Genomic DNA, 20,508 nt, shown 5'->3' with positions numbered 1-20,508 from the left:
GAAAAGAAAGGCGCGTAGACTGTGGATTTTTGTGGAGAACAAATATTTTTAGCGTCAATTGCAAGCAACATCAGTGAAATAAGAATTTCCTTTTTATCTGCAATTTTTTTAACTATTCTAAATATAAACCCAGTCCAATAATTATACAAGTGTTCGGAACGATTGATCTACAAGAATCTGATCCGCTCGCACTGTGTTAATATGTGATTAAGATTCTAAATTAATTATGAACGACCTCGCGCAGCTGTAACAGAAGTTACGTTGAATTTCGCGAAAACGTATTATAAATTTGAAGGTGGTTCGCGAAGAACCGGCTCATCCATCAAGCTTGGAATGTTTGTTCACGGTACCATTCAGTGGCCATTCACGCCCTCGAGATCTCGAAGATCCTACGGGGCGATTAATTACGATAACAGGAGCCACTCGTGCTCGGTTTCCTTTCCTCGAGTATTTACGAAATTCCTGGCACGCCTAGATAAACTCGATCCCCGTGGCCATTATTATTCGGGCCGCGGCGACGCCGCGACTATGCCTGCAAAATCGTCGACGTCAAGAGCCACGGTGTACGTACACGTGCAAATATTGGCGGCCGTCATCCGATCCGTCACCGGGCGTCCCGTCGTTTCAATATTTATTTGCCACGATATAATTTTCCATTCGATTGTTGTCTCAAGTGTTCCAATAACCGCGGAAGCTCCCTTTCCTACGTCGATTTTGTCTGGGGAAACCGTGTCATTGCCGACTTACTCTCGATATTGCGTCATCGACGGTGTACTCGAGAGGAAATGGCAAAACATGTGCCATTTTGTGATAGGAATTTCTCTGGTTGGCTAACAGATTGCTCACGGAAAACTTAAAGTGGATGTGTAACCAACTTTTGTTAATGTACAGCGTAGATTGCTTTATATTTTACCACTGAAACAACGCAATTGTTTTTAACGATAGCAGAAATTATATCCTCCGGTGGAGCAATTGTTATACCATAGAACTGTTGCTTTTTTAATAACCATCGAAGGAGTTATTTTTCAAGAAATATAATAACTACATCTGTGTAATACTATCTGTGTAATATTATTGTTGTTTATGCATGGAAAGGAATATTTCAATATATTTCAATCATTTTATCTATGGAAATGGTGAAATTTTGGAATTCTATAAGACTTCAGGAAATATATCAATGTAAAAGGACGAGGAAGAAGAGAAAAGAAAATTTTTTTGGAATAATTAAAGTTAGAAGATGCGGTAATTTTAGGAGCCGCTTTGCAGGCAGGATTCGAGGGATTAATGCAATAGCGTGGCCGTCTCCGTTAGCGATTTCACGGTAATTAAATTTGTACGTACCAACGACAGATCCGGTTGCTCGATTGGACGCATCTTTGTCGGCGGCTGGGCCCGTTTACCGCGTTAGCCGGTATCAATTAACGTCGCATGAAAATTCAATTGAAAACCTGACAATTTTCCAATTAAACTCAATACACCGGCCTAAATCGAATTGAACGAGGAGCGGGTCCCTAACGAGGTCTCCTTTCCCGCCATCAATACGAACAGTTTGTTTCCGCGGCGTTTCCAGGAAGACGCGATGAATGCTCGACTTCGAGCGATCCTGCCCGCTTCTCGGATCGAAGTGAACGGACTTCCTCTCGTTAACAGATTCGCTCCATTCATTCCTGTATCGATACAGTTCAGAACCATGTCGCGACCGTAATTTGCTCCTTTCTTTATTATAACATCACGTCGACGGACCACTAATTTCCATTCAGGCCTGCAGTCGTTGTAATTAACACTTTTGCTGCCGCTGGCTGCCCAGTAGACCTTTGAATCGCGAACATTAACACTTTGCTATAAATATTTATGTCAATTTCACGAAATTCAGATTTTATTGCCGAAAGCGTAATCGAAGACATTTCACGTAATCAGCAATTGCAACGAGAGGTTGTTAATGAGCGTGCCGGTCGGTTCGGCTTGTTATCTCCAATAACGGGAATTTATTTTTACGAATCTCCATTAATACCTCGATTGTCGCGTTACCCCACATATGTGACACGATTCTTGACCCGAGGTTAAAAACGACTCTCCGCGGTAAGAGGCACGAATAAATCATACGTAATCAGAGAATTACTGGACGACGATTAAAGAAAGCTGAATGAGTAAGTCCTCCGATAAGTCAGCCGACTTTATTGGTTCTAATGAGTACATCAGGCTCTGAAGACGAGCGGAGAGATTTATTTAAGTAGCGTGGTAGTTGGTGTGTAGCCGCGAAGAAGAATCAGAACTTGGTGCCATCTCTTTGGCTATTTTGTAATTGGCGTGTACAATCTGCATGATCCGAACCCTCTCAATTATTAATTATACAAACACGATCTCGTGTACGTAAATCAATGCATGTAAGTCGATCTTCACGGCATGCTTTGCCACAAATCAATATGGCTTTGATCTAACAATGTAGCTTAACGACCGTTTTATTATCTGAACGGTCATATTTCACTGGCTAGTTTGGATAACAAATGTTGACTGGCAAGAGGTGACTAATAAATAGACTTTGGAGCTTCGCACAAAGTACAACATGTCTCCATCAGTTGCAAGACACAGAAGTCAAATACAGGTATCGTTTCGTCTTCGATCATTTTAATAAGTTGAAAGCGATTTATTTAGAAAAATATTTTTTTATTAAAGATCCACAGTCTACCGACGAGTAAATCTAGATTGACAAGAATATGCCTTCTTGATTCACGGTGACGAATGACCGATTATTTGCAGATCGAAGACAGGGACGTAGGGCGGCGTCCGGCAAACAAACATCTAAAATTACAGCTCGGTCGTGCGCGTAATTGCCGTTTATCGCGCGCGTGAGAGTAATTTTTTAATCGTCGTGTTGTGGCATCGTAAGCGTCCCCGGGCCGTGTCATGCGCCTTTTTATCCGGGTTAAGCAACGAGACGGAGCGCCGAACAACAAAACTCGGCGCGCGCGTTATCCATCGATTGGAAAAGTTTTCTGCCGGTGATAGACGGTTCCTGGAAAACACTGTTCTTCGGAGAAACGAGGTGGCCGAACAATAACTTATCGAAATGTGCCATTTAAATGTTGTTGGGGTGGCTATAAATACGTTTCTACAAGTCCGCGCGCGATCAGAGCCGGCCAGCCTCTCGGGAAATGATCGTCGAAGGGTTTTATTAACGCTGGAGCTATCGAGCACCGAAACTCGCCGTTCTAAATCACCGTGTCGAGAGACTGAGAATTTCTTTATCAGGTTTTTGGTGATTTTCAACGGAATACAATGGACAGAGTAGATAGTATTGGACCTTGACGATTAGTGCCATTAACACTAGAAATACCGAGCTCTAAATGTGGCTAATGTATACTGTTTTTATCAGTCATTTTGACCGGTATGGTATTTCTAGTTTTAACAATGCTGCAAGTATTTTGAATTTACGAGGACGCAAGATCTGCAATCCTAATTCACCTATTTTTTATTCATTCGTTGATCAATAATTCATCTACTTAATTCGTCACTTAATTCAGTGCAAATTTATTCATTTGTGATATAAATTCATTATTTCGCAAACAAAGTTATTTTTTAAGTTTCCCTTTTTAAACTTGTGCATTGGAAGCGAAAACCGATGTAAACGATGAACCTGGGCTAAAGATAAAATACGTGTACGTAGCTTAATTTGTGGTGGTTCTCCGTTTAAGCTCATGGGAAATAATTGTTATAATTTAGGGGTGCTTTCGAAATGTAACTCTATCCGCAAGATACCGTAATGAAGCTCCAGCCCATCAACTCATTTTCTAATTAGATGCCAGGATTTATTTACTCGGTCCGCAAAACTTCTGGTATAGATGATATCAGCCGATGGTGCAGTGAACTTTGAGCTTGTATGAAGACATTAAGGTTGCCCACAAATGTAATATTGTCAGATTGAATAAATTAGCGTCGTTGCAATTAACCTGTGCTCAATGTTAAATAAAATTTAAGGACAAATAATTCAAGGGGCGGAGACTTTACACAAAATAATCTACTATTTTGTAAGGTAAATATTATTTCCCAAAAATTTGGAAATATGCTCGTTCGAGCATTAAGGAAATGGTTACCAACAATATTCCCTCCATAATCGTCAAAGTTTCACCAATCGAAGCTCGAAATCTCGACGCTGCTTCCACTCGTATTAATTCGATAATCGTTCGAGAAACAGGGATTTAGCAGCGTTCAATACCGATAGATCGTCGTTCGCGCGTTTCTCTTGTTCTCCTCATTTTGTTATCGTTCTTGTTATCTGTCGGATAAAAGACACCGGGTCGGAAGAAAAGAGAGAGAAAAGTGGGGGAAAGAGGGGTGTGGATTTGGTATCGAGCCAGAAATGAATTCTCGAACAAACGGGCCACTGCATTGTGTCCAGCGCAACAAGATAATAGCTATCTCGTCGTTTTCCAGAGATAATTGCTCCTTCTGGTTTCTGGAGCACCGATTACCGCGACGAGGCCGTTTCGATTCCTCACCATACGAATTTCTCCCATGGACTCGTTTTTCTATCGCTATTATTGGCCGCCGCTCTATTCTCGTTTCTCGGACCCAGTCATGGAGCCCGGGATTATTTCGAGATACACCTCTCGTCTGGTGTCGTCTCGCCGTGCTGCTTCTTGCAACTGCGTTTCTGAGGACCGAACTGGAACGCTGGATCAACAGAATCCTCTCGTCTTACAATTTATTTGACGGACACTTGACCCCTGAAAATAGTTACGCCGATTTCGGATTTTTATAGAGTAGGCTTCCGTAGGTTCGCTTCTTTTTCCGTCTTGTTAGAGTTTACTTGTCGATAACGATGCACTTTAGTCTTCGTTGCGCGATGCTAGAGAAGGAAAATCAAAATTGTCATCTTGTTTTTATGGTGAGCTAGAACTTTTTGGATGAAAACTAGTGTCATTTTTTTTCTGCCAAATTTTATTTAATTTTTAAATTAAGTTTGAACATTTCAGTATTGAAATGTTTATGCGTATTGAGATAGTATATGTAAAAGGTTTTTCCTATGCTACGTATATTTAATTTTTCACTGTTCATATCTATTGAATTCTTATTCAACGGTTCCATAAAAATTGTGACAACTTGAATATTTCATTATTTAAATCTATGTACAGTCGATGTGGTTCTTCGTGCAACATCGAAATGATGTGCACCAATTGCAGGTCGTGGATGTTAAAAAATATTTAAAAAGTTAAAAATAATATATCGATCTTCCAATCTCGCTTTTGTCAAAAGTGCATAATGTCCGCGTTTCGACCGAATCAGCATCTGTACTTAATTTTTTGGAGCAGCTTTCGAAGCTCCAAAGTGGAGCATTCAGACGCGTGTCTCGCGCGTACTCGATTCACCATTAAAAGCTGGCAGTACCTACACTGCTTAGAAGTTTGTTTACTCGGTGCTTAAGTGTATTGTTAAGCATTCAGTACTTAAGTAGAATTCGCTCATTGAAACCAAGTTCCCCCTAGCTTCCGGTGTCGCGGGGTTCATTTCGCCCTATTTCAAGGATGAAGTCTGGAGTCACTTCAAAAGCTCGCTATACCGCAAACTAGATGGTCGTTCGGGATTCCGGGGGCATTATAGATCACTTTTGCTCGGTTTCGGAACGGAAAGCGATGACATTTCGGTCGGATGATGCAATTTTTTCGAGCTGTGTATGCCGGCCACGCGTACATCGAATAACCGGGTTAGCCACGGTTCACTGTTTCACCGGTGTCGCTGCCAGTTTTCTTGTTATCTCGCGATTGTGCTTTCAAACAGTTGATTGCAGTTTCCGGAAGTCTTTGCAGTTTATTCTTAACCACTATAGCAATCACAGTTATTATATTCTTAATCACAATTTCTGGCACTGATCCATCAAACTGCGACTCTTGAGTAAGGTGTTGTAATTCTTGTGGAAAACATTAGAATTCTTGTGAAAAATATTAGAATTCTTGTGCAAAATATTAGAATTCTTGTGTGAAAAATATTAGAATTCTCCTGCAATATACTACAGCTCTTCTGCAAGATATTAAAATTCTTCTGCATAATTTTGGAATTCTTATGTAAGATATTAGAATTGGTAGAAATCTTTGAATAAAATGATAATTAATCAAGTAACATTTCTGATGAGAGGTTTAACGTAAAATTAAGTGCCGATAAATTGTCTGTACAGGGAGGAGCTATCTGATACGGTATTAACATTATGAATCATCGTAACCGTCGAGATTACGCGCCGAAAGCTAACAAAGATAATTCATTTAGATTCTGAAATTCTCGGCACGATAATCCACGAGCTTCGTACTTTTGGCTCAACTAATCTTTTGGTGGATTGACACTAAATCTACTGACTATACTTACTCTTACCCGTAAAATTAAACTTTTTAAATTAGGTTATTCTACGACGCTTATACATTTTTCATCTATGTTTCTATTTTATGAGCGAAAATTAGTAATAAACTGAATAATAATAGTAATAATAATTTAAGAAAATTTCGATTCCTTTTTTATGCAAACGTCGAATTTTTGTTGTACGATATTCACTTAAACTATCAATTCGATGATTTTTATCATAATCAGAACCAAATTATTTATTTTTTTCTAGATATTTATTGTTTCGTGAAAGTTTTCTCATAGTTTTTAAGTAATTTCATCGAAATGCTTCTGTAGATCACGATCAGAAATGGAATTCTAATATTTTAGAAGTACTAGGGCACGAAATAACGTTTCCTCTGCAAGCATTTCCTTCTGACTGAATGTGAAATATTTTCTGCGATGAAAAAAGAGCATCGAAAACAGAAGAATATCGATATGCACGAGCATCGCATGTTTTTATAAACAACTGAAGATATTCTTATAGTCAAATAACAGTATGAAAAAAAGACGAAATAAAAGAAAATATGAGGTAAAAGAAGACTGTAAAAATTGAGTAAACATTATTGTGTACGAAAACGTACTCAGTTTTTTACAAATGTATTTGAATTATACGAAACATGTATTATACGAGATACATTTGCATCTGTGCATAATATATTCTCCATTTGTTATTTTGGTTAAATATAAGAAGTCTGTAGCTTCTTAGATCGACGTTTAATTACATTATTTCCACATATACTTCTTACCGATTTAAAAACATACTGTTACAATATTAAAATAGCAGTAACCTTCTATCTGTTCAACGATGAGTGGACATCTGGCTTATCTTTCACTGGATAGTGTCGACACTTTATTTATACTTCAGATAATTGCTCAAAAATAGAGAAAAAAAAACGAAACTTTGAAGCAACAATTTATCCTAACGTTCCAGAAACAGCACACTTTTATCAATTAACGCGACAAACAGAGTGTCAAGTAGCTGATCTTCGAAGTCCCCGTGTAATCAGATTATATTTTATGGGAGCAAGGATCAATTAAGATCTTCGGAGGTCTACTATTTTAGCGTTATTATTTCAAATGTTTGCAGAATTCACGTTATCCGATTTATTATCAATCCATCGGGGTGTTAAGTTTCCATAAAGCAACTCTTTTAATCAATCAACTGCGCTGGAAGAAAGTCTCCAAATATTTAAAACACCTTGAAATTTATAAATATTTATTTATTAACTTATAAGTTTATACCATTTTCCTAAAGCATCACTTAGCTACCTGTCACGAACTGTAGGTTCGTTGTCAATTAAATAATTAACAATGCGTAAATGGGGATCCAAAGAATCGTAAATAGGGTGTTGTCGCATGATCGATAACCGTGTTCGAATCGCGAGTTGGCCTGCTCAAAAGAGCATCCAGTGATACTGTACGGCCGATTCGAGTGAGAGAATCCAGGGGGCAAACGCGTCAGGGTGGAGGGAAGAACCGCCGCCTAAAAATAAGCGGGGCCCCGTTATCAGCCGGCCGAGGTTTACACAATCCTGTTTGCACAATACTCCACGAAGCCGTGCAACAATGCTACGCTGACTACGCGCCTACACGTGGAGGCGTCACGAGATGAAGACGCTAACAACCGTGCCATTGGCATGAGTGTTGAAACATTCTCCTAACCAACGGCATCCAGCTCTCGTCCATCTAACTCGTGGCTACTCGTATTTATATCCGTGGCGACCTTGCGCTGAACGATCGTGAAAAGGGACAACGAGGAAGGCGAACGTGAAAGGGACGTTGACCCGCTGGCGATTCCGATCTTGGCATCGTCATCCGATTGCTTTGGGTGCATTCGAAATTTTAACACCGAAAGAAGTCTACACTTTCGAAACGACGCGGTTGTTATGGGGTGGATTTCTATGCTCGGATGTCCCATTAAATGCTATATTGTTTGAATTTATATTTTTGTTAGCTGCATACTGCGGACCTATGCGAAATATAAAAATTGTCTTTGCAATTTGTAACAGACAGAAGATCTTCGGAGATTCCGTTACTTGTTTAATGATTTTATTAAGTTGTTAATAATGTATAGATAATCCCGAATACATTATTAGTGTTTTTTTTTTTCGGCACCAAGTATTATTTTTTAAAAGTCATACACAACTGGAGTTTCTTTGGTGACAAATGCATCATATATTTTTATAAATGTTTACAAAAATATTATATAGAAAAGTCGTACATTTTAGAATAGTTTACTAGTCTTGCAATTTCAGCCAACGACGGGTGTAAAATTCGACTGATTTTCTTAACGAAGACCATAAAGTAACGAATTGTACCATAAAGTAATTCAGAACGCGAGAACGATGTTAAAACAATTAAAACACAGTAGAACCTCGGTTATGAATCAGTGAAACAAACATTAATGTTCAGATAATAGAAAGCTTACTTAGCGTCACGTGTCTCCATAGATCAACATCAAAGGTTCATATAATAGAGGCTAAACTAGAAGCTAAACAGTCTTTTAACTCGAACCGCATCTTCTCTACAACGTTAAAGTCAACTGTACCGTTGCAGCAGTACAAGTACAAGATCCAGCATATATATTCCTATAAAAACCGATTTCATCGATTCGCCAGCGAAATCTTGTATTCCGAAGCGACCGGTCTACCAAGAGGACGAGGCATTCCAGAGGACCATTCGAAACTGGATTTCCACTTTCCTCGGGCTCGGTCGATTCCACAGTCTGCCCGATAAATCGGTTTCGGTAGCATTGCTCGCCCGCGATAAGGGAAATATTGTTTTCGTTGGTTTTGATCCCGAATTTGCTTCTGTCGCCGGGGCGTATCATGCGGCGTTGATTTGTGGACGTCCGCCGCGAATGATCCGACGGCAAACAGAATGCACCGCGTGTTTTCCACCGAGATGACAACACGCTTCTCTCTTGCCCCCATCGCTCTCTCTCTCTTTCTCTGTCTCTCGATATGTAAATTGTTCCGGTTGACACGGGTCGTATCTTATCGGCGATTCACAAAATATGTACAAGATACAAAGCCGTTCGCCTCGTTGCACGCGCTTCGACTGGCTCAATTGTCTGCGATCGCTGGACAGTATCTCATTAGAGAGGAAGTCTGGTCTACGGTTAGATCACTTTTCGCCGGATTCTTTGGGCTCGCGTTCCGTCGGCTTTGGTCGATTCCTCTAGTCCCGCTGTGGTAAGTAGGAACTATTGTGATTGCTTTTGGATACCGGGACTGTAATGTGTACGCCAGGTGAAAGCGTTGAAATATCATCTGGGACGAGGTATCTTCTGAATACAGGCACCGCTGTTGGCAGAATTTTTACCGTAAAAGGCACATGCGATTTTTGTGCATTTTTATTCCATTGCGTGTACGCGGAGATGCAAACATTGTGTTGAGGATAGTGACTGTTTTTATGCTTCCGTGACAAAAATGGGTGGGTGTCGGTACGTTGTGTTGCTATTGATGCAAACAGTTCTGCGTTTCGAGAAAAAATTTCTTGATAATAATTAATTGCGAAAGAGAATGTTTGGTCTCGGTAGACATCGTGTTTGCAAGTACGATGCGAACGGAGATCGTGCTTTTAGTGCAGGCGTCAGCAGTTGCAACATTGTGGCAGTTTCTGTAGTAGCCGATAATGATTTAGTCCAAGGATAGCGTGAAGCTTATATCAATAACAACTGACTTTCAATTGTATATTTAGCAAAAGCTTCATAGATTTTCAACCAAGTTGAATACTTGAATTTACAAGTAGCAGTCGCTTCAAAAATCCTACATAATTTCCACTGGTACTTCCTGAAAGACTTACTAGAATCCATCTTTCACGTACAAGTATTCTCAAAATACCGCCAACGTTTTCAATAAAGTATGGTATATTTGAAAATCTAATACGACGTTTATTTTGTAAGTCTAATGAAACGAAACATGCTGCACTATAAGTGTGTTCTTTAGAATAGAAACAGTTTTGACTTATGTTCTTCTGTTCTCCCACCAGAAACATTCTAAACTGTTTTCTTTGACTTTATTGAAATTACCTTAGTAAATTAAATACTTTTGAGTGGTCTCAGTAAAAAAATTAAAAATTGTGTATTTTAAACTTTGTCAAAAAATATGATTTCTTAATTTTTCTTTCATTCTAACCAATTGCAACGTTTGAAAATAATGTATTAGCCATTGTCTCGTAAACTACATTTCCCAAGATTTCAAAAGAATTTTGATTGCACGCTTAATTATAGAGGATTTATTAAAAAATCATGAAAGGTATTCTCGGGTACTTTAAATCCATCAGACTTTCGTCCGCAAGTAAATCAAATTCGTCATGACGAACGAGAAGAACGTTCGCACGCGGCCACGTTTACGTTAATGCGTCAACGGGGACAGCTGTTACGCCATACTAACGAGCCCGCAGGATTGGCGAACGGTTCGATCGGGGAGTATCCATGTGGTGAAATCGGTGAAAAGTCGCCGAAGTCGACGGTGTGCCGTATATGTAGTAGGTTGGTTCGTGCACGAAGGTCGACCGGCAGTATTGAGAAAGGTCAAGGTCGGCCGAACACGGCGAACAATCGGCACGTGACGAACGTATCAGCTCGGCCGAGAACTCCGGCCAGCTGCCCCGTTGTTCGTGTGGCAATTTAAACGGGCTGATTGGCTCCTTTGCCTCTGCGCCGGGGCCTAATCAGCCGCGAACAAGTTTTCTCAGGACCAATTCCACGCGTCCCGTCGTCGGTGCGACCGCGTAAATCTTCGTCCACCGACTTCTCCCGGCCCCCCTTGAACTTCAGTACACGTCCATTCATCGCGCCGCTCCCCTGTTCACACACGGCCATTCACTGTCCGCTACTACTGCCGATCGATGGACAGTCAGGTGACGACTCCTCTGTTTCACGAAATCTCCTGTTCCACGAGCGAACAAGATTTCTTTAAATGGAAAAGATAACGTCCGTGCTACGTGCTGGTGTTCCATTTCAGTTGGTGTGAGTGCGTAAAGAACGTAGCGTATTATGTAGATAGTAGCAGACCGTAAACGTGTGCTCTCGTTGCTGGAATATTCGCGGAACGAATCATATTAAAGAATATCGTTGATATTTATTTTCGTCGAACATTTTTATCGATCTAATATATTCGGAAAATGCCTGAGCGTTTCTCGATGCCAGATTCTCGGAGTAACAAGCTCGATACACATTTCCTGATACTTTATTGTCTGTTACTATCACGCGTATATGAATCACATACTTGTTTCACATTCATATGGACAAAAGAGTTAAACAACACATGAGTCACAGAATCTGTCATTTAAAAATTAATTTTTATTCGTCGAATAAGACATTAAAAATAAACAAAATAAAAGCATAACAAATGTTTGTATTAGCAACTAAAAAATATAAAAGAACGATAAGGTTCTTTTATTAAAAAATAAACTGAATGAAAGAACAAAACAGTCTTTTCTATTAAAAAGAAGTTAAATAAAAGAATAACAAAATCGAATATGTCTTGTTCGATATATACGAAATTAATTGTGTTTCTCAAAAATTTCCATATTCATATTCCATGCATTCATTGTGTTTAAGAATCTTTGAAATCCAGGCGCTTCGAAGTCGATGTTCAGTGACCGAACATTGCGCGAATTGTACAATTTTCCAAAAAACGACTCGTCGGTGAAATTTTCAATGAATGCGCACACTTGTAGTCCGATCTCTCTCGGTTCCGAAATCGGTAAGGCTATCTAGATGGAACTATTTGCTAAATAGCACGGTTCCAAAAAGTGTTCGGCCGGCCAATCCCATACTCGAGACGCTCTCGGTCGCTATCACGTGGAGATTTCTGGACACCGTGCTGGTGTTTATCGCGGCCGTTGTTTTCTCCTTGATATCGTGAGCCCGCCGACTCGCTAGCCGTTTCCGAGACTCTATGCGAAAGTTCGCTATAATATCAGTGATTCATGCGGGCACCGTACAGTTCCCAGTCGAGATTCGTCTCGTCAGGGATTGATCCGCGCTCCTCGTTCAAGAGATCGAAGAGTCCGAGGAGGATCGGTGGCTGCCGTTGATAATCGACATCGCTGGAGGTGACTCGTAACCACGATTTTCTACAGTTCCTAGTATAGTCGGAATCGGAGGGGTTACGCTTTAATTGATTAGTGTCGTTCGGGAAATAGAGTGTAATAATTATTAACAAAATCAGAAATAAGTAGCCTATGGATTTTATGCATTTATGGCAAAAATGGGGGCGGAGGTGAAATTGGGAACAGTGAAAAGATTAAAAAATATTTTAATACAATAACGTCATCTTATTAAAATTATTAAAGAAAGAAAGAAAATTCTACTTGTCTTGTCTCGCAATCGACGTAAAAAATTTTTATTTTGCATAAAGATCCGCATGTAGGTTATGAGATCGTCGTATATCCACCGTAGTTACTATAAGTGAATAAAATTCGTTTTTGTTCGCAAAACCCCCATACTTTGATTTCTGTTGATTTTTTTAAAAATTGTTTAGATATTTGATTAATTGTTCATAGTGCAAGATTGAATTTTACATATGTCTCATACGCAATTTTCAATAATATTAGTGCATAATGCAATAAGATACGGGAGAGAGTCAAAATTCTTACGAACTTTCTGTGACTTGTTTTTTATGCAGTAAAGAAGTTTCTGCTGAATACAGACTTTCAAAAAATCTGTTACGAAATACTGTTGTGCGAACATCCCGCAGAATCGTATCTGCATAATTGTTGCGTTGAAATGGTGGTTAATTAACGTCTGCGCAATCGTTTACCCAAGTTAAACGTGCCACGTAAAAATTTTCATTCTCGATCTAAATACCAATTCAAATTTTAATTATGCAATGCCAGTTGCACTGGCTGCGGATCTTGTAAAATAAAAATAGTTTGTAGAAATTGAGAAACGGAAACCGACTAGAATGACTCTTTTTCACTTTATAATTTCAATTTAATTTATTCGACATCAATAGTTATAATATAGAAGTAAAACACTAAATAAACATCTTAGCTTCTGATAACATTGTACAGTTTAAATCTATTAAAATCGTCAATGAAGAAGTCAACGTCGTCAGTATAAGTGTTAGTCAAATTTACAATTTCAGTAGAACAGTGTTATTAAGCTTATCCACAAATTCTTTCAATATTTTCGCCGCCTCATTCGCTTTTGTCAAAAAAAGAAACGCTTGGATTTATAAATCGTACGTAACGTATGCGAAATTAACGAGGTCCGGTATCGGTACGAAAATCGGAAAACGCGTATCGAACACATCTCGACGCGTTCGGCACGAGGGAGTGGCAGAAACAAGCGATTGTCGCGACCATTACAACAATTATCGCACTGGTTTCCATCGGGACAGGAATAGCCGATCGAAAACTGGTCGTCCTACTTGATTTACAGCGTGTTTTTCATCGTCGGAGACAAGGAAATCGGGGAAAACATCGGTTGCCCGTTTTGTCCTCTTTCTCGAAAAGCGACGCGTGCACGAGTATAATTTATAGACGTGATAATGCACGGTATTTACGTTGTTCGATCGGCCGCGGGACCGTGACGCGCCGCGACCGATCCGCAGGTGTTGAGCGCATGCCGATTCACATGCATAAAATATGAAATCCTACATAAGCAATTAAAAGGAGCGCGCTCGTTCGACGACATTCGGAGGTGTGTGCCTCGGCCGGTAGGGTGTGTCCGCAATGGTAGCCACTCTGAATCAACAAACCGACGATGATAAACTGGAAGCATTAATTCCAGTTCAATAATATACAGTTCATTAGTGACGTCAGGGAATCGTGGATACGATTCTGATTATTCCAGCACGATAATCATTGTTTCTCCTTCGAACCATTACCGAGATTAGCTGCCCATACTCGAATAGTTATCTCCGGAGGAAGCCAGGCACGATACCGATCGCCATCGTTGATCGTTAACTCGGAAAATCTACCGTACCGTTCTCTTCGTAATCTTTCTTGCTACTTTGCCGTTTTATTTTCTAGAGAAACGTAATTCTACATTAGTTCGCATTAACTTTTCCGTTCACTCGATCTTTTCTCTGGTTATCCTACCTCCCCATTCGTTCACGCTACAATTCGAATGGACAGGTACAAAGTATAATGGCTATTGTTTCCTATGATTGGGTTACAAGTGCTTCTATAAAGTAACAATTGTCTGCATGAATTATGGGATACAGGAGCCTCATGATTTTCACAAGTTATAAGCGCTGTATTAACATTCTCTAATCTTTCTATTGTTATAGACAGTACATATACCCAGTTTTTTTACGTTATCTATGGTTCAATCATACGGTACTTGATTTCGAAAGGATCTGCGTCTATATGTGAAATCCTAAGACTGTAATGTAGACGTTGCAAAACTCTAATTATCCAGCTCGTGGTTATAGAATCTTCACATGTTCAATTAGGTGGAATGAAAAGGTCAACTTACGCAAAAGAAAAGATCTGAAAATTATGCTTCGCAGTGTTACTTATAATTATACTAGCAAGGAGTCTAAGTAGAGTCCACTTGATGATCCTAAATAGTTAGAAACGTTATCCTTTTCAACATCGAGCAATCGACGATTTTCAACTAAGTCTGTTCAGTGTCTTGTAGACGGCGATGGCATTGTTGCCTCGGCTGCGAGTTAATAACCGAACCTCGGCATTAAGACGATCGCTAGACCATTGTACTTGTCCTGCAATTGCCCCGAGATTTCAGAACAGAGAACATTACCACCGGACGCCGTAATTAAACTGCGAATTTTATTCATCCGTAACAAGAACGATAGACTGTAATTTGAAACAGTTGGAAGACTGAAGAAAGATCGTGCATCTATTAAAATGATTATCATTCGAATCACGGACAATTTGAACAAATATCTATTATGCTTATTTATCCGTTTATTGCGATATACTTTTTAAGCCACTTCTTTTAAACACCTAAATGTAATAAAGAATTAATTGTCAGAAACTATAAGATCACATATACTGTGGGTCTAAATGAACCCGAGTCCCGTCGTCCGATTGTTAAAGGAAGAAGTAGTTAACAATCCAAGCAATATGATCCACCTAATCTCTAAAATGTGTCCGCGCAGTCTTCCGACGATTTTTAACCTGGTCCCATGGTGCCGTGTTTTAGTGAACCGTGGACGACGATGGCGTCGCTGGGGACTAAAGTGGATGAGCAAGTCGCCAAAGCACCGCACCAGAATGGCGGCTGCAAGAACGAGGATCTGCCGCTCGAAGACATTCAGGACAACAATAACGAGGTGAGCGTGGTCGGGATAGAACGTGGACGCTGTGTCCGGATGAAACGTAAATGCGGGATCAAGATGAAACGTAAAGACGGGGTCGCTCGATCCGACCTAAGGTGTAACAGTCTTGTTCTCTGCCCGCTATCGGCGATGTTGACCGCGAAATGACTCTGGAATGACACCTACACTGCGGTCTTTCACCGTTAACATCGCCGTGCCCGAGAGTTCTTCCGCCGTTGCCATAAGTTCAAATGTACCAGGCCTCCGGAGGATCGTGTCGGTGTCGGTACTTCGTTACACTTTGGTCGTCTGGTAAATTAAGAACTAGCTGGACCATCTTCCGCGATGAGAATCTGTGGGAAACGTGTGCAAAAAGTATATCAGAGACCTCGACAATATCGATTCCATTTAAGAGAACAATTCGTTTGATTCTTCGAGCTTTAATCGTTTCAGCGCGAGAGTTTAAAGCATAAAATTCACGGTTTACTGTTTCGATCGCGAAGAAATTCTTAGTCAGCGAAACAAAATTGTCTCGATTATACAAGATCATCTACGAAAATTTAATTTCGCATAAATATCCGCGGTCGATGAACGAATACATTCTTAACTGCAAATTGAAACGTCGAGCTTTACTCTATGGAAGATTTCCAGTCTAAGACACGATCTTCGGTGTAGAAAATCTGTATTTTCATTTAAATATCGAGTCTGAAACAGCACATGGAAAATGAAAAGTTGTAGATCGGTGATTTCGGTGCTAAAAAGTGTATAGCTTTAAGGGGGTACGAATTGTACAGTGTTAGTGACACAGCGAGGTTATTGTTGTCGCAGAGGCACACCGTTGCGACGGAACTAAAAATAAACGGTCTTCCGAACGAGTTGGGCGCGGTATCAGACGTCGTATGGCGGTTTTTGATAACTCGCCGGCGTTTTGGGTCACGCGGATTGGACCGCATCGAGGCACCACGCGAAAGTCAACGACGGCTGCTTACTTTCTGCGCGGCCTTGATCTTAAGCACCTTGTGAATTTCCACGGGCGACTCGATGTTGAAACGTCTCGGCGCCCATGTCATTTCGACTCTGGTCGACGCGAAAAAAAGCTGAATCGGTATTTCGGCGTATTCTTCTCCTTGAAACAAATTGGCTTCTTAACCCCTTGCACTGTAGCAACGAGCCAGATACGCGACGAAGATTTCGTACTACTCTCCATTCTACTCTTACAATCTGACACCTTTTGACTTATTTTTACACAATCTACAATGTTGAATATTTTGTTATTAATTTCTGATTTGAGGAAACCTAGTGTTTAATCGATTAGCAACGTTGCTGATTTAGTAAAGTATTCCGAAGGGTGGAATGAGAATATATCACTTTAAAGGATATAATATCGATCTTGTGTGTATTGTTATTTAACATTTTAGAATGACAAAGTAGTGAGTAACGCATTGAATAAATATATAAAATGATAGAACGTTGGAAATAATTAGTCCGTTTAAGTGAAATTCGTATTGATACAGATTTTATGAAACAGTAATATTAAAAGTAACATTATCAGTACATTGATTATTTCATCACAGAAGGAACATTAGCATAGTGATAACATAACATATGCATCTTCGAGGAGTTTACAATTTACAATTATAACGTGTTAGCAGATCCTCGTGCAACCTAATTTCTTCAGTGCCGCATATTCGATTTTATATTCTAAGAGAAGTTGCGTCCTATAGTTCACTTAGCGGCTAATTTCTTAGATTAAGAAGTTTCCGTATTGGCTCGTTTTTCGACAATGTCCCCGAAAACTTGTTGGCAGAGCATCGAAGTCGAGATGGTGGTGCCGCCGGACGGTGGATGGGGTTGGGTGATCGTGGCTGCCTCGTTCATGTGCAACCTCTTCGTGGATGGCATCATTTTCAGTTTCGGTGTGTTCCTGAACCACATCAGCGAGGAGTTCGTCGTTTCCAAGGCGAGGGTGGCTCTGGTGGGATCGCTACAGTCCGGATTCTACCTTATGGCTGGTCAGTGACGAGAGTTCTTACACAATATGAACACGTAATCCACATGACGACGACTATTTTTATATAACTTCACGGGAATGGCGACAATTGATTCAGATTTGCAATGGTTCTTGTCTCATCTAGACTGCAGATATTTATGCGAATTTTCATTCTCATAAATTATTATGGAAAGCACTTTCTTCGTCAATTAGGAGATTCCTTATAAAAATAACAGAACTCTATTCATACCGAGTCTTGCAAGTAGTTTACTTGTTTTACATTCAATTTCAGCAACATTAAAAGAAAAATTGTTTAGCCAATTAAATATAAATTAAATACAATTCATCGACTTGGAAAGTTTAGGTTTGAAAATTGTGTACCGCACGAATGCATAAAGTTCCGCAGTCTAACCGCGTCCATAGTTAAAGACGTAAAATTGAACGAGTCCTCTTCAATAGATGTTCGCAATCACGGCAATAGTAAAATAAAAATTCCGGACCGGTTAAAACGGCGTCCCAGCGTAAACCGTGCGAATTAAATGGCGGCCGGCAATCTTCTCGGTAACTTTATAGCCTAGAGGATTATACAGCATCAAAGGAGCAATTTTATAAGGCAATTTGTAAGCTAGAGAATTAAACAGAGTCTCGCGAAGTTAAATTTCGCCGAGATCCCTGTACCATGAAATAGTTGAAGGAAGTTTCACGGTGCAAAATATTTTGCTAATTTTAAGGATACAGTTTTCTCGGAAACGGAAATGTCTTTTGTGTGTCCTCAGGCCCATTTGTCTCGGCCCTGGCGAACAGGTACGGTTTCAGGCTGGTCGCGATCCTGGGGAGCGTTATAAGTTGCGCTGCTTTCGTCCTGTCATACTTCAGCACTTCCATCGAGTTCCTTTATATCTCTTACGGCGTCCTCGGTAAGTTCTTTGCTCGATATATCAACGCGAAGTTACGGCCGCATCACTCGGGGAAAACTTTCCCCCGGTCCCATCCGGCCGAATCCCTGCTCCATTTTCACCCGCGGTGAACGTTTTTCCTCCGATGGCACGCGAGACAGACAGTTCCACCTTCGATCCATCGATCCTTCCGATCGACGATCGAACAGAGAACATAGTCTTTCGCGAGCGAACGGGGAAAATCGTTGCTCCGGTCAGACTTTGGAGAACGACTTGAATAACGACGGTGGATCGGCGTCTAGCGAAGTCGGATCGATCATTTCTAAAGAAAATTTCTTCGAATCGAAGTCAAGAATTGTCGGATAAAATTTTTAACACAGGAAATGGCTATGTTTTAGTTAGAAATAGAAATATATTCACTTTTTGCAAATTAAACTCTGAAATATGTAAACAATGTTACATAGACTTAGGGTTGGCAGGCCGAGACTTAATCAAGACGTAGTAACATATCGACGTCAAGTACATTACGTCACATGACGTCAATACTGATGACAGAACATATTATTTGCAAATAAAATTAATTTCAATCACTTTCTAGAGCAGTCAGATAAATCTTTAACGCTTGGTCGTAAGTCACCTCTGACGTAATTTTATACATTGAGCCTGAATATTTGTTGATCTATAAGTATTAAAATAAGTCCATACATAATAGCGAATAGAAGAATAGTAACAGAACATTAATTAATTACTGCGGTCTACGGTTACTGGTTAAAATTTATTAAATAAGAACTAGCAAACGGTCGACTCCAAAGATGAAATATTTTTGAAACGATCTACTTCAGATGTTTCCACATTTAAGCTGTTTGATTTAAACCATCTGATGGTGCTCATAAGCTAAGTGCCTGGTATTTTAAATAACATTTTGCTAAGCTTCGCTAGATCGTATCGGTTCGCTATCGGTCGGTTGCGTAACAATGACGTCCTGCGAGAGCGAAAGTAGAAGACCCCGTTCTCGCGATTGCTATCATCGTTTCTTCCCTGATTTCACGTGGTATTGTTTGTCTCTTGGATTATTAGGAGGTATTGGGGCAGGCCTGATTTACGTGCCGGCAGTGATAACTACCGGATTTTATTTTGAAAGATGGAGAGCAATGGCCACAGGGATCGCTGTCTGCGGTTCTGGGATCGGCGCGTTTTTGCTCTCGCCTATCTCCGATATGATCGTCAAGAACTGCGGCTGGAGGACAGCTTTGCTTGCGCAAGCAGGTAACACGCGCTCTCACACTGTCTTGAAAGCATGTCCGTGTTTAGAAATAAAAAAATTATTTCTTTAGAAATTTAATTTTCCTTCACTTTTGCTATGTACATGTATAAAAGACTTTTTAAAAAGTAGATTTTTCAAAATATATTTAATACAGAAGAAACATAAATCAAATATAAAATTAAAACATATAGAGTTCGAACACTTGCTATCAATCTCACAGCAATGCTGACTTGCATGGAAGGACGCTAATGACCCCGGAAAAAGATGTAGCGTCAAAAAAACCGTTATCTTTCCATCCGATTAACTTAATTCCACCCTCGTTCCATCGCATTCGCACACGAGCCCCCGCGCAAAAACACGCGGGCCAAACGGCTGGATTAGAAGGTCTCTGAAAATGTCACGCAGGTATGTTGCTGTTATGCTCCGTTTTCGGCGCCATGTTTCGGCCATTGAAGCCGACGCGGATTAAGGTGAAGTCGACGCCAGAGAACGCCGGATTAGAAATGAAGAACGGCATAATGGCGAGAGTGCAGTCGACCACTTCGTTGCACTGCGTGCAGCCTGCTAGGAGCGGGTTCTTCGGCACCAACAACAACACGGAATATCCGACAGCAGCCGAGATGCTGGGCAGCAACCATAACATTGTCAAGTAAGGACTCCTTGTTTGTCGTTGCTTAAATATTTCTCAAAAAGCAAGTGCACACATGAAACAGTGAAAGGAATTGTTGGGTCGATGTTTAGCTAGAT

The 20,508-nt window shown here is 40.3% G+C and overlaps 1 protein-coding gene across 8 annotated transcripts in view; it reads left to right on the top strand.

Annotated features, from left to right (window-relative positions):
* Positions 1–20,508, top strand: part of LOC144469395 (monocarboxylate transporter 12) — a 59,816-nt gene that overhangs the window by 8,961 nt on the left and 30,347 nt on the right. For 7 of the 8 annotated variants that reach the window (XR_013493966.1, XR_013493964.1, XR_013493965.1 and 4 more), the window contains exons 2-6: positions 15,497–15,626; positions 17,419–17,623; positions 18,378–18,518; positions 19,575–19,763; positions 20,167–20,410. Coding sequence is in view for 5 of the 8 variants with exons in the window: in XM_078179613.1 (XP_078035739.1) it covers positions 15,497–15,626; positions 17,419–17,623; positions 18,378–18,518; positions 19,575–19,763; positions 20,167–20,410 (909 nt within the window). In the remaining 3 variants the exon portion in view is untranslated. Of the gene's footprint in view, positions 1–9,518; positions 9,564–15,496; positions 15,627–17,418; positions 17,624–18,377; positions 18,519–19,574; positions 19,764–20,166; positions 20,411–20,508 lie in introns of those variants that run through there. The other variant, XM_078179616.1, reaches the window with a different exon arrangement.

This window comes from Augochlora pura, chromosome 4 (assembly GCF_028453695.1).
Source record: "Augochlora pura isolate Apur16 chromosome 4, APUR_v2.2.1, whole genome shotgun sequence".
Lineage (NCBI taxonomy): Eukaryota > Metazoa > Arthropoda > Insecta > Hymenoptera > Halictidae > Augochlora > Augochlora pura.
The sequence above is the reverse complement of the archived record's forward strand: the minus strand, read 5'-3'. Positions and strand labels throughout refer to the sequence as shown.